The sequence below is a fragment of the Myotis brandtii genome, unplaced genomic scaffold (assembly GCF_000412655.1).
Source record: "Myotis brandtii unplaced genomic scaffold, ASM41265v1 scaffold529, whole genome shotgun sequence".
Classification (NCBI taxonomy): domain Eukaryota; kingdom Metazoa; phylum Chordata; class Mammalia; order Chiroptera; family Vespertilionidae; genus Myotis; species Myotis brandtii.
The window spans coordinates 588,152-602,852 of NW_005369934.1; the positions used below are offsets into that span (position 1 = coordinate 588,152).

Genomic DNA, 14,701 nt, shown 5'->3' on the forward strand with positions numbered 1-14,701 from the left:
ATGCTCTATCCACTGAGCCAAACTGGTCAGGGAAATAAAAATATAATAAAAAAAATTTCACCCAAAGATACGTTTTTTAAAATATTTATTTATTTATTTACTTATTTATTTATTCTTGTTAGTCCTCACCAGAGTATATTTTTTTCCCATTGATTTTCAGAGAGAGTGGAAGGGAGGGGGAGAGACACACAGAGAGAAATATCTATGTAAGAGAGGCACATCGATTGGTTGACTCCCACACACACCCTGACTAGGGTCAGGGATAGAACCTGCAACTGAGGTACGTGTCCTTGACCAGAATCGAACCAGGGACTTCAGTCTGCCAACACTCAAACCACTGAGCCAAACTGGCTAGGGCTGTTTATTGATTTTTAAAGAGAGGAAAGGGAGAGAGAGAGAGAAACAACCACGTGAGAGAGAAACATTAATCAGTTGCCTCCTGTAAGCACCCGACTGGGATGGAACCTGCAACCTAGGTATGTGCCCTGACCAGGAATCAAACCTGCAACCTTTTGGTGTATGGGACAACGCTCCAACCAACTGAACCACCCAGCCAGGGCTCTTTACTAGTTTTAAATAGGAAAATAATTTAAAAGCAGAATCTATCTGATCAACTTAGCTTTATTCTGGGGGGGAAAAAGGCCCATGCTTATCATAAGGAGAGTAAAGTGGAACAGAAAATTTGAATAAAATACTACTCTTAAAGAAGGGATTATTAGGTTGTGGTTCTAAGCCAAGCTACACATGAGACTATAGGGTAGTGGATGGATGGATTAAAAAAAAAAAAAAAAAGGTACCTATTTCAGAGTCTCAGACCAGATCTACCAACTTCTGGACCACAGGAAAGGAAACTATCTTTTTTAATGCTCCAACCATCAAATGTATTAACATATGTTTAGTTTATAGAGGCTGAATACTAAAACAGAAATTAAACCTAAGGGAAGAAGAAATACTTTTCAATTTTCTTCAACTTCTAAATTCACTTACTATCCTATATAATAAAAACCCAGCGACTGAACAGTGCAACGACCAGAATGACTGGTGGACCAGTCGCTATGACATGCACAGACCACCAGGGGCAGACACTCAATACAGGAGCTGCCCCCTGGTGGTCAGTGTGCTACCACAGTGGGAGCGCAGCTCGGCTGACCGGGATGAATGGTTGCTCCCACTGCGAACCCTGGGCTGACGGGCAAGAACTCAGGCTGCAATCATCGCCTCCTTGTCCCAGGCTCCTCCTCCTCGCTCCCTACCGCCTCCTCTGGAGGCCTGCAGGCCGCGCAACGCTGCAACTGGGCTCACAGAGCTGACCCTGAAGGTTGGGAGGCGGGTTCGTGGCCGCTGCAGGACTACTCTGCCTCCTCTCAGTGCTATTGTTCCTGGGCCTGGCCCCGACAGAGGTGAGTGCTCCAGCTCCACAGAAGATGCTGGACCAGGGAGCAGCTGCTCAGAGGCTGGGTCTGCAACCGCTCAGCTGACTGGGATGAGTGGTGCTCCCACAGTGTTAGCTTTATTCTGGGGGGGAAAAAGGCCCATGCTTATCATAAGGAGAGTAAAGTGGAACAGAAAATTTGAATAAAATACTACTCTTAAAGAAGGGATTATTAGGTTGTGGTTCTAAGCCAAGCTACACATGAGACTATAGGGTAGTGGATGGATGGATTAAAAAAAAAAAAAGGTACCTATTTCAGAGTCTCAGACCAGATCTACCAACTTCTGGACCACAGGAAAGGAAACTATCTTTTTTAATGCTCCAACCATGAAATGTATTAACATATATTTAGTTTATAGAGGCTGAATACTAAAACAGAAATTAAACCTAAGGGAAGAAGAAATACTTTTCAATTTTCTTCAACTTCTAAATTCACTTACTATCCTATATAATAAAAACCCAGCGACTGAACAGTGCAAGGACCAGAATGACTGGTGGACCAGTTGCTATGACACGCACAGACCACCAGGGGCAGACACTCAATACAGGAGCTGCCCCCTGGTGGTCAGTGTGCTACCACAGTGGGAGCGCAGCTCGGCTGACCGGGATGAATGGTTGCTCCCACTGCGAACCCTGGGCTGACGGGCAAGAACTCAGGCTGCGATCATCGCCTCCTTGTCCCAGGCTCCTCCTCCTCGCTCCCTACCGCCTCCTCTGGAGGCCTGCAGGCCGCGCAACGCTGCAACTGGGCTCACAGAGCTGACCCTGAAGGTTGGGAGGCGGGTTCGTGGCCGCTGCAGGACTACTCTGCCTCCTCTCAGTGCTATTGTTCCTGGGCCTGGCCCCGACAGAGGTGAGTGCTCCAGCTCCACAGAAGATGCTGGACCAGGGAGCAGCTGCTCAGAGGCTGGGTCCGCAACCGCTCAGCTGACTGGGATGATTGGTGCTCCCACAGTGGGCTGATCCCCACAGGCCACGCCCCACCAGTGCACAAATCCCGTGCACTGAGCCTCTAGTAGATTTTATAATTATGTTAAAAGGCAGAATTACTTTAATTTCCAGATTCATTTTTACAATGTAGACTTGCCATTCTTCCTCTAATTTTAGCTCAGTGGTTAAATTTTTAAATTCATAAGAATTACTATATGTAACTGCATATATTAAATCATATCCTATCTAATCAAGAGGGAATATGCTAATTGACCCTCACGCTGTTGTAAAGATGGCGGCTCCCACGGCCAATAAGGAGGGAATATGCTAATTGACTGCCCCACCCTCAAAGATGGAAGTGTCCACAGCCAATAAGGAGGGAATATGCGAATTGACTGCCCTATCCTCAAAGATGGCAGTGCCCACAGCCAATAAGGAGGGAATATGCTAATTGACTGCCCCACCCTCAAAGATGGAAGTGTCCACAGCCAATAAGGAGGGAATATGCGAATTGACTGCCCTATCCTCAAAGATGGCAGTGCCCACAGCCAATAAGGAGGGAATATGCGAATTGACTGCCCTATCCTCAAAGATGGCAGTGCCCACAGCCAATAAGGAGGGGATATGCTAATTGACTGCTCCAACCTCAAAGATGGCGGCGCCCACAGCCACAAGATGGCAGCACCCAGCCCCCTCAGCCCCACCAGCACGCCTGCCTCTGGAGTCCCCCAGTCCCCTCAGCCCCCCAGCCGCCCAGGGCTGGCCTGAGGCGCAGGCAAGCCTCAGATGGCGGCTGCTCGGCTGCCCAGGGCCACCCGAGGCTCAGGTAACCAGGGCCGGCCGAGGCTTGCGCTGCCGGCAGGGGCCGCAGCCCTGATCACTAGGTCACCTCCTGCCCCTGAGGGCTCCTGGACTGTGAGAGGGTGCAGGTCGGGCTGGGGGACCCCCCTCCAGTGCATGAATTTTCATGCACCGGGCCTCTAGTGTTATTATAGTTTGTAAATGATTTAAGGAATTTTAAAGGGTAGTTTTAACTTTCTACAATTTTAGCCTCTCAAACTTAATTTTTTCTGAGGTGAGATTTCATTACATGTTACACCAGTGATTTTCAACTTTTTAAATCTCATGGCACAAAGTAATTATTAAAATCCTGAGGCACACCAAAAAATGTTATACTTTTTGCCAATCAGACAATAAAAATAGGTATAATTTTGATTTATTCACACTGGATGGCTATTGTGTTGGCTGTTGTCATTTTTTAATTTGACAATCTAAGGGAAAAGCAGCTAGTGCCTCTGATTAAATAGGTATTGCATGTTTTAAAAAATTCTTGCAGCACACTGGTTAAAAATCAGTCTTACACTATGAATAAAAACAACCAATTAAATTTCTTAATTTTTGTTTAAATTTATTGACTTTTAGGGAGGGAAGGAGGAAGACACAGAGAGAGAAATATCAACTTGCTCCATCTATTTATGTATTCATTGGTTGGGGATCAAAAACAACCTTAGCTTATCGGGACAACAAACTCTAACTGTTAAGCATAGGCAGACAGAAAGGAAGAGTCTTGGAGAGGTATCTGGGGCTTAGAGGAAGTGTTAGAAGTGACAAATTGCAAATAGACAATGGAGGAGGCAGACCCCTAGGTGAGCAGGAAAGATTCAGAGCCCTCCAGGATGTGGCTTAACCTGTAGCATAGCACTTAAATCAGTGGTTCCCAACGTTTTTTTGGCCATGCCCCAACTAAGCATCTCTAAAATCCTGATGTCCCCCTGTGACATAAAATTCTTATTCTTCAAAAAGTGAACTCCTATTCACGTGGAGGAAGCCTAAAAGGCCATTCACTTCGTCTAAACAAGCTTCCTAAGAACAAGGCATCCATGAAAGAGAAAAATAAAAGAACGAAAGGACAGTTGAAGTATTAAGAAATCACTAAGAAATTGTTAAAAAAAATAATAATATGAAGTGATATGAAAAAAATAGCAAGTAAAGTTTCAAAACATATTATAATAAACTGAAATGCATAAATATGTCACGATATATTTATATACCGTCTATGTGATCTCTCGAACTATAAGAAATGCAAAAAATTCACTGATAAAAACTCATTCTCTAATTGCCCCCTTAAAAATCAAATTGCCCCCCTGTAGGGCGTGTGCCCCACGCTGGGAACCACTTACCTAGATGAAGGAGCCTTATGGTTTAAAGGCACATTTTTTGAGACATGAGAGAGTGGGTGACTTGCTTGGCTAGGGGCATTCCCCCCTAGGAGTAATAAATCCCGTAAACCCCCAAATATCGGGGCACTGAGTTCAGTTTCGGCAGCTGAGTGTATTTCTTTCCTACAAATAAATCCTCTCCTGTTTTAGCTGCCATTTGTTTTCTCTTGCTTGAATTCATTCCTACAAGCAAGACAAGAAGTGGGGGCGCAGAGTACTGTGTCTGGCCAGAGAGAACCCCTTGACCACCGCTGACATAATCCGGCCAGGGCAACTGATTAAACTTCTTAATAAACATGTTTAAATAGTTTACTGTGGGGTAGAATGTTTAAAAAATGAAATAAAACAGTCCTGTGTAAATTAATTTTAAGACACGGTGAAGGCCAAATATATATGAGGTAGAAATAACTCATTTAAAATGTTTGTGGTAGGTTATTCTTAAAACTGCTTAAGGAAAGTTTTATAAAAAGATCACTACAGGCCATATTCCTGGCAGTTGTTTTAACCATGTGATTCTTAGTGTTAAAGAGAAGCTATCACGACAGCTTTTACAGCAACCAGGAATTCCTGTAAACTTAATAGTTTCAATTTTTTACTTATAGATGAATAATTATAAAAAAGTGAGGTTTATAAAAGGCATACTGTAAACTAATTTATGAGATATAATTTAAATAACAAATTATTTTTACATGTGCTGTCATCTTCTAAGTATGGTGAAACAATGTTTCCCCTCCTTTTTTGGCTTCTCATATTAATCCAGTATGTTCTTCTTTACAAGAAAAAAAAAAAATGGCCTGGCCAGTGTGGCTCAGTGGTTGAGCATTGACCCATGAACCAGGAGCTTAAAGTTCAATTCCTGGTCAGGATATATGCCCGGGTTGTAGGTTTGATCGCTAGTAGGCAGCTGATCAATGATTCTCATCACTGATATTTCTATCTCCCTCTCCCATCCTTTCTCTGAAATCAATAAAAACATTTTTTTAAAAGAGAAATACAAAAATGAATTTCCCAATTCCAAAAAATAGTTAAAATTAAAATTTTCTTGCCTTTTAAAATAAATTTTCTTTTAAGGGGATTAATTTATTCAAACATAATTATCATGTGTAGCTTAGATACATTATATTCTAGACATAACAAAATTCAGATTGACAAAAATATTCACTATAATGGAAAAAATAGTTTTCTACATATTCCCCTTAGCTTAATTATTTTGGTTATGTCATTTACTCTTTTTAAAAAGAGCACTTGATATATCAAGTCTTAGTATTATGAATTAAACACTTACCATTAAACACCTCATTAAATTCTCCAGGAGGGGCATGAATGATGAATTTTGCTGCTATACGCACCTAAAATAGAAATGAAGATATAAATGTCCCAGAGCATAGGCCTCTATCAAAACAAAAACAAAAAATTCAAAATTATACTATTTTAAAGTTCCATTAAAGATGACTTAAGAAAATTTAAAGATAGTGATACTTCTTCACCCAACCACCTAAAGTTTATTATTGTTTTAATCATTTACTATTATCCTATATGATAAAAGGCCAGCAACCATAACGGTGTAATGATCGGAACGACCAATCGACCAATCACTATGAGGTGCATTGACCACCTCTCGGTACCTCCCCCCAGCCTGCAGGCTCTGATTGCTGGATGGCCAACAGGGAACCACGGGGGCACCAGGGTGGCTGCAGGGTAGGACTGGGGACTGGTGAGCAGGCAGAAGGCAGACCTCTTGGTCCCTCCCCCCGTCCCACAGGCTCCAATCACTGGATGGCCAACGGGGAACCATGGGGAACTGGGGTGAGCGGCAGTGGGGAGGGACTGGGGACTGGCGAGCGGGCTGAAGATGGTCCTGATAGCAGGCTAGCCTAGGGACCCTACCCGCATACAATTTTGTGCACTGGGCCTCTAGTTATAATCATAATGTATAGGCTGAATGCAGATAAAATATATGAAAGTCAATACAACCTAACTTTGTATTACAAAAAATTACAAAAGAACAAATAAAGCCTAGTTAGTACAAAAAAGAATAACAAAAATTAGAGCAGAAATAAATGATACAGATAAAATAGAGAAGATCTATAAAACTAAGAGCTATTTCTTTAAAAAAATAATTACTATCACCAATTGTAAGCCAAAAAAATCAGACAACTTAGAAGAAATTGACAATTTCTAAAACAACCTGCCAGGACGGAATCATAATGAAACAGAAAATCTGAATAGTCCAATTACAAGGAAATTAAATCAGTAATTAAGAACCTTCCAAAAGAAAAACATTAAGAACCAAACAGCTTCACTGGCAAATTCTATTGATTTCACAGAGGAACACAGAGAGAGAAAAACATCAATGATGAGAGAGAATCATTGATCGGATGCCTCTTGCAAGCTCCCTACTGGGGGATCGAGCCCGCAATCCAGGCATGTGCCCTTGATTGGAATCAAACCCAGACCCTACAGTCCACAGGCTGACAGTCTATCCACTGAGTCAAACCAGCTAGAACCAAACCAGTATTCTTAAAAACAGCTCTGAAACACAGACATTTTCACATTACACGTTAGTTTTTTGGTGCAGAGCATTCACTTCACACACATTGACTTCCTTTCCCCTCACTTGGAAATCATCACTTCCCTTTCTACTTGATTCTTCTCACCTCAAAAACTAGTTTTAGCAGGAGTAAAAGCTAGATCCCTAGCTGCATGGTGGCAATGTACAATTAAAATCTTGTTTTTATCTACTAGTAAGCCAAGACAAATAATCTGCATAGAAATCTTAAATTTTTTTAACCTCTACAAATCTCCATTTTTAATAGGCAAACTAATGGAAATGAAATATATTATTATTTCTTAACTTTCTCAAACCCTTGCCTCTGTTATATAAAATATTATGTACAATTATTCCCTGAGATAGCTGTTTATTACCCTTACTTTATGAAAGGGAAAACAGAGATCCAGAATGGGAATTTGAATAAAGAAGTCCAAGGCTTTTCACAGAACTGCTTTCCAACACAGCATGGGAAAGGGAACAAAAGAAATCTCTGGGTAAATGCATCTAACTCCACTGCTTCTGCTTCTATTATCACCACACAACAAAAGCTTTCAATCTATACACCTCCTATCTATCCCACCTTCTCAAGATTAAGATCCATTTTTTCTAACTATTATTGATCTATTAGAAATCTCCATTACAAAGCTTCAAAGACACCTCTCAGACAGTTCTCACCCAAACCCACTCCCCTCTGTTCTTGATAAAATTCCTTCTCCCAGTCAGTCACATGAACAATGATGTCTGTCTCTTCTGCTCAAATCCAATTTTCTTTGATTCTACTCCATTCAGACTCAGTGACTTTGTTCCTAGGTTGTGACAATAGCTGCCCTGCCTGTAGTCACATCTTTCTCTAAAATTCATTTTCTAACCTGGTCACTAGGATTGATATTTTTCTATGTAAATTCTGATCATGTTTGCTTTTTTCTGCTTAAAATCATTTATCTAATGATCCCTCTGCATGACATGTCAGGATTTCCCATATCTGAAAGCTATAAACTGTAACTGTTAAACAACATAAATTTTTAAATAAGACTATGGATTCAGACTATGGCAGCACTGCCCACCACCAGTATGACCACAAGCAAACTCATTTGCAGTAAATAAGACCTTTAGGAAAGTGCTCAACACAGATAAGCACTCAGATAATAGCTATTACACCTTTTTACTCTTTTTGCCACTTTCTAGCTCCTACAACCTATCCACTCTTTTTCTCATCCCACATAAGCACAGTACTTGGAGCCTCACCACTTTATTCCATCTCTCAAACAAGAACTCTTGTCTTTTAGGCTTTCATATTACTGTGTGTGTGTGTGGATGAATGATTTGGCCATCTTTTATATGTGGTGAAATTACAGAGGAGCAAAATATCTTAAAATTTGAAAATTATCAGAAGAAAAGTTCATACAGAAAGGAAAACTCTAAGATCAAGTTATGCTATTAAAAACCTCTTGATGTATTATTTAGCATAGCAATCATTAGCAAATACTTTTTATAAAGGATGAATACTATTGAGACCTGTGGTATAAAGGCCCAAAATTATTTGTGTGTTGACATCTGGGGAAAACTGGGAGGACCTTGAATGGCCTAACAGCAAGTTCCCCTCCTTACTCTGCTCCTGCAGATAAGGTCCCTCGGCCAGACAAACCTCTTTATCACAGGGAACAGGCATACTTCCTGCTTATGCCTGAATAGCAGCCGTCAGAATTATTAAAACAAACCAATCACATCATCTAGGGATCACTCCAGCCTCTTGATATGACAAAGCTGGCCTCCCATGGATTCTCTGTCCTGGAGTACAACCCCCATGTGGCCCTGCATTGCATGCTGTGTCCCCCTCTCCCAGGCTAATAAGCATATGTGACTAATAAACTGCTGTTCATCTCATCTATTCAGTGTCAGGTGGTTGTGTGTTCAGCCATCCAATAACCACCCATGGCAGGAATCTATCCCTTACCAACAGTGAAGAGGCAGGTAAAACAAGAACTTACTTATATGGGGAGCTTGAATTTAAGATATGTAATTGGGGATTAGGAAGCAATGAACTCAGATAAGTAAGCAAATAAATATATATAAAAGCCTAAGCAACCATCCGACCGGTAGCTATGACATGCACTGACCACCAGGGGGCAGACACTCAACGCAGGAGTAGAAACCACAGGCATGGAAACATGGAACAGACTGATGAATCTCAGAGGGAAGAGGGAAGGGGGAAGGGTGGGAAGAGATTAACCAAAGATCTTATATGCATACTAGAGGCCTGGTGCATGGATTTGGCACCGGTGGGGTCCCCTGGCCTGGCCTGTGGGGATCAGGCCGAAACCGGCTCTCCGACATCCCCGAGGGGGTCCCGGATTGCAAGAGGGCGCAGGCCAGGCCGAGGGACCGAACTGGCGCACGAATCCGTGTACTGGGCCTCTAATGTGTGTGTGTGTGTGTGTAGTGTAAATGTTACAAGGGCATGAGAAAGTTCTTCATAGATCTTTGTTTTTATTTTAGATATAAATTTACAAAACTGTGTTTATCTAGTTTCCTATTCTCCAATGAATTGGGAGGATAGGAAAAGTTGACAATTACATTTTATTTTTTAAAAATATATTTTTATTGATTTCAGAGAGGAAGGGAGAGGGAGAGAGAGATAGAAACATCAATGGTGAGAGGGAATCATTGATTGGCTGCCTCCTGCACACCCCCTACTGGGAATCGAGCCCACAACCCAGGCATGTGCCCTTGGCTGGAATCGAACCTGGGACCCTTCAGACCGCAAGCAGATGCTCTATCCACTGAGCCAAACCGGCTAGGGTAACAATTACATTTAAAAAAGGGAAGAATCTGAACCTATTTGACAAAGGCTGTGGAAAACAAAGTTCCTTTATAAGAATGAAAAAATTACAAATCAAATCCTGAAATTCAGAAGCTAAGCAAACCTTTTGAAAAGAGAGCTCTAAAATTTTTAGTAAATGAATTTTTGTTTAAGAATAAGTACAAGCCCAGCTGGTGTTGCTCAGTGGTTGAGCATCGACCTATGAACCAGGAGGTCACAGTTCAATTCTTGGTCAGGGCACATGCCTGGGTGGTGGTGGGCGTATAGGAGGCAGTTGATCAATGATGCTCTCTCATCAAGCTGATCAATGATGCTCTCTCATCATTGGTGTTTCTATCTCTCTCCCCCACTCTGAAATTAAAAGAAAAATATAAAAAAATAAGTACAAGCTTACATCAATAACCTTTTCAGATGAAAATAATAATTAGGATTTTTAATTATGAGATAATGTAGATTAAACATTTCAAAACATCCAGACTTATTGGCAACCCTACTGAATGATAAAATAACTCGGAAAAATCTTGTGATGTGAACAAAATGAAAGAAAATGAATTCCATCCACAATTTTAGACAAACTTTCTCCACTCTTCTCTACTCCCTGCCCTATAGAGAACTCCTTGTCAGTTCAAAAATTAGAAGATAAATTAGTTTATTAAGTAGTGAGAAATGGTCTTTGATGGAACAAATTAGAAGACCCGGAAGTGAAATGGACTTTCTAAAAAATGACATCAGGGTAGTCTGTGATTCTTTCAACCTTCTTTAGATCAGAATTCCCACAAATATCAGAAAAAACGTGGACAGAATTCAGTTGTAAATTATTAAATTATTCAGTCAAGGGGAAAACAAGGATATTCATCTTTCAATTTCAGATGAAGTTGATTCCACTATTTTAAAAAAGAATTCCCCATATCTTTTCTGTAGGAAAGAATGTCACCTTCTTGACCAAGTTCATTTTGATAAATCTCATAGGAAATTGTTTCCTGCTTTCTACCAAGCACTAGCACTACTTTCTTTTTGTAAATGCTAGGAAACAGTCATTTAGGATCAGAGATGTCTCAGATTGCAGACAGTGAAAAAAGTATTATGTTAATGCTGGGATGCTGCCTGCCACAAATTGTTCCTCATGTGCTGCAGGCAAGAGAGGATGCCTCTCATACAGACCATGCCTATACCCCGAGCCTACAGACAAAAATCAGTGCCTCCAGATGAGCAAATAATATTGACAGGTTGGGTGGCATTGGTATGTCATGTTGAATCAAGGCAAACTTTTATCACATTGAGGAAAGGTATTAGACACAATATCCAGAAAGATGACTGCTTTGCGCTAAATCCTGTGGAGGCCTTGTTTTTCTCAAGTTCCAATGTCTTTCTTCTTTCAGTGTTGCAACAGACTTAAATGGAAGAGAAGGCACACTTGGTATAAGAAGCTATGATCAAAATCCGTGATATTATTATGGTATTCATTGATGATCCAGACAAATATCAATAAGGTATTGAATTGTTGCTCTCAGTCTTGGGTGATCCCCCAGAAAGAATAGTTAGTACAACATATCAAGTGTTTACTATCCTATGTTACCTGGACCACAGAATTTGAAAATGTACAATCTTAGGTTAAATCTACACTGCTGAGTAAGACTGAAAAACTGAGGGAAGGAAGCCAGATGCACATTAACTCCACATATAGCTTTCTGCCTTGTAATCCTTGATTCTGTCACTCTTTGCATTAGTGCTACAGAATGCATCTTTCTCAGCAATGCCAAGCTTCATGGTGAAATGGCACAGGTAGAAGTGATTAGGCTATGTTGCCTCTTTAAGATGTGTCTGTTACTGGAAGAGATGAGCATCTGGCAGTGCTACTTCAACTTTATGATTGCCAGCTACAACATGAAGGAACAACAGGGTGGGAGAAATTTCTATGGTAGCCAATTAATTGTTGGCACTAATTTATAAAAACTGTTGTAAAAATTAATGTTATTTCAACTACCTGTGTTCATAAATTCCCCAAATTGTTTTGATAAACACTGTAAATTGGCAAGATTTTTATAAACACTAAGGTAAAACTTTAGTTCCAGGAGATTTTAAAACTGTATGAAGAAAACTTTAATTCTTTAGCAGGAAGTGGAGTCCTCACCAAAGCAGCTATTAGTATAGTAAGCTGACAAAAATTTAAGAATTTTTAAAAAGCCTTGAGCAACTGAAAAAAAGGGAGGAGATGAAAGTATAAAAAGCAGCCCTAACCAGTTTGGCTTAGTGGATAGAGCGTCAGCTTGAGGACTCCAAGGTCCCACGTTTGATTCCGGTCAAGGGCATGTACCTTGGTTGCAAGCACATGCCCAGTAGGGAGTGTGCAGGAGGCAGCTGATCGATGTTTCTCTCTCATCGATGTTTCTAACTCTCTATCCCTCTCCCTTCTTCTCTGTAAAAAAAAAATCAATAAAATATATTTTTAAAAAAAGAAAGTATAAAAAGTAGACATACATACCACGAAAAAATAGCTATATAGAATCCAACAGTCCTGCAATCTACAGTAGCCTCAAAGTATACTGCACAGAAAATACACTAAAAATTATCTGTAATTCATCTTAGATTCAAATTTAACCAGGAATCCTATATTTTATCTGAGAACCCAGCCAACAACCCCTCTAATTTTCATATGTTGAACACTATCCCACATAGTTATCTCCTCCTTCACTAAGGCAGAAGACATTAGGGTAGAGATTTCCCAAATCAGGATTCACTGGAAAGCTTTAAAAAGAAAACAAACAAAAAAACAACAGAGACCCATGTTCCATTCCAGACTACTGAATCAATCTTCAGAGGATTAAGACCTAGAAATCTGCCTTTTAGAAATCCCCCCCACCCAGGGTGATTCTGATGGGTAGCCAGATATTACACTGCCTTATAAAGAACTATATGCAAAACCTGAGGTGTTTGGTCTTCTAAGGAAAGGAACCATAGGGTTCACCTGATTCTCAAGGACTATGATACCAGAGGGCCACTGCCTTATAGTAAAGATAAAAATAGATATTAAGCATTTTCTTACTTTAACAAGAATTATTTGACATCATTTACCTATAACTCCTAAAAACTGTCTACGCCTTTTTGAGAGTTACAAGAATAGAAAAACACTTTTTAAAACTCTATCATATTTAAATAGTTTATGATCAATGATCACTACTGCATGTCTGTGTTACAGACTAATGTATTTTAACTTGAGTGGTAATCTGTTTTGGTAAGGTTTTAAAATTTTTTTTTTCTTTTTAATTATCACTTTGATTGGTAATTAAAAACAACACCCCCAACCCCCCAAAAAAGCCACAAAAAAACAGGGCCCATATCACTTAATGTTAAACTAGGTCACCTACTGAATTCAACATCAATTTTTCTTTAAATATGTTTTTATCATTTATTTAAAATATTGAGAAATCCATGAATCCAAAGGCATTATTCACTGTAAAAGTTATATAAGCTATTATTTATCTTACATTTTCTATTTCTTTTTCTTCCTCTGAAACATTCCTCTCAGCCCACAAATACTCCTAATTTTTTCTATCTTAAAAGAGAAGTGTCCCTAAAATGAAACAGCAGGAAAAATTTAATGGTAGTAATATACCCACTTTTCCTATTTTGCTTCACTATCAAATTTTTTTCAAGAATAATTTATACTTACTGTTTTCCTTTCTTATCCTTTAGTCAACATTTATTGAGCACAATTCAGTGAGACTCAATCCTGGTGGCACATTCAAGTCGTTTAGAAAGCTTTTTTTTTTAAGGTATATTTTTATTGATTTACAGAGAGGGAGAGGAAGAGAGAGATAGAAACATTAATGCCGAGAGAATCATTGAACAGCTGCCTCCTGCAAGCCCCACACTGGGGATTGAGCCCACAACCTGGGCATGTGCCCAGATCAGAATCAAACAGTGACCTCTGCCAGGCCAAGGCAGGTGCGAGCAGGGTCTGATCGGCCTGAAGACACAATCGCCCGATTGGGGCTGACCCCAGGCTGGGATGGAAAACTGGGGGTAGGTGGCAGCAACCAACCTCCCGAGGCACCTGGGCGGGCTTGGGGGAGGGGGGGTTGCAACCTCTTACCTGCTACCTGGGGGCAGGGGTGATGGGGATGGTGGTGCGGTGGGAATACGGGGTGTCTGCCAAGCTCGTTCTCACTCCCCCTGCTACCCTCCCCAGTACGTGAGGACTCGCGCACTGGGAAAGCTCCTGCACTCAAGTGCTGGGTGCCTTCGAGGAGCCCGCCCTACACCTGCATGGCCTCTTCCAGGTGAGTTGAACCGAAGCTGCTGGTCAGGTTCCCCGTGGGTTTGCACAGGAGCCCGCCCTGCGAGGCCGGCTGGGAGAGAGCACGCTGCCTGCCTGGCTTCCGTGTGGCGCCACTGGGTGCCCCAGAGGCCACACTGTGCCCTGGCCTGCGGCGTCCAGTCACACTAACCACATCTCTGTGTGGTGACTCAGGTGAAGGGGGGCACGCAGGGGCAAGGGGGCCCAGTGCTGCTCAGGGCCCAAAGGTCAGCTGGGACCTGCCCTTCCATGCCAGATGCTCATGCTTAGATCACCAGCCAGGCATGAATTTCATGCACCAGGCCTCTAGTTTATTTATAAACTCTCCAGTTGATTTTAATGTGCAGCTAGAGTTGAAATTCACTAATCTAATATATGCCAGGCACTCTACTGGTATTACAAAGATGAATAAATCAGAGGTCCGTCCCTAAAGAACACAGGAAATAAGAAC

At 41.1% G+C, this 14,701-nt stretch overlaps 1 protein-coding gene and 1 pseudogene across 1 annotated transcript in view; one reads left to right on the plus strand and one right to left on the minus strand.

The window, feature by feature from the left end:
* The window catches only part of CAPZA2 (capping protein (actin filament) muscle Z-line, alpha 2), a 50,593-nt gene extending 41,792 nt beyond the window's left edge, over positions 1-8,801 (minus strand). The window contains exons 1-2 of the mRNA XM_014548923.1: positions 8,778-8,801; positions 5,867-5,930 (exon numbers count right to left, since the gene is read on the minus strand). Coding sequence (XP_014404409.1) covers positions 5,867-5,930; positions 8,778-8,801 — 88 coding nt within the window. The remainder of the gene's footprint in view (positions 1-5,866; positions 5,931-8,777) is intronic.
* A 2,105-nt stretch (positions 8,802-10,906) lies between these two features.
* LOC106728064 lies at positions 10,907-12,234 on the plus strand (annotated as a pseudogene).
* The last annotated feature ends 2,467 nt before the right edge of the window (positions 12,235-14,701 follow it).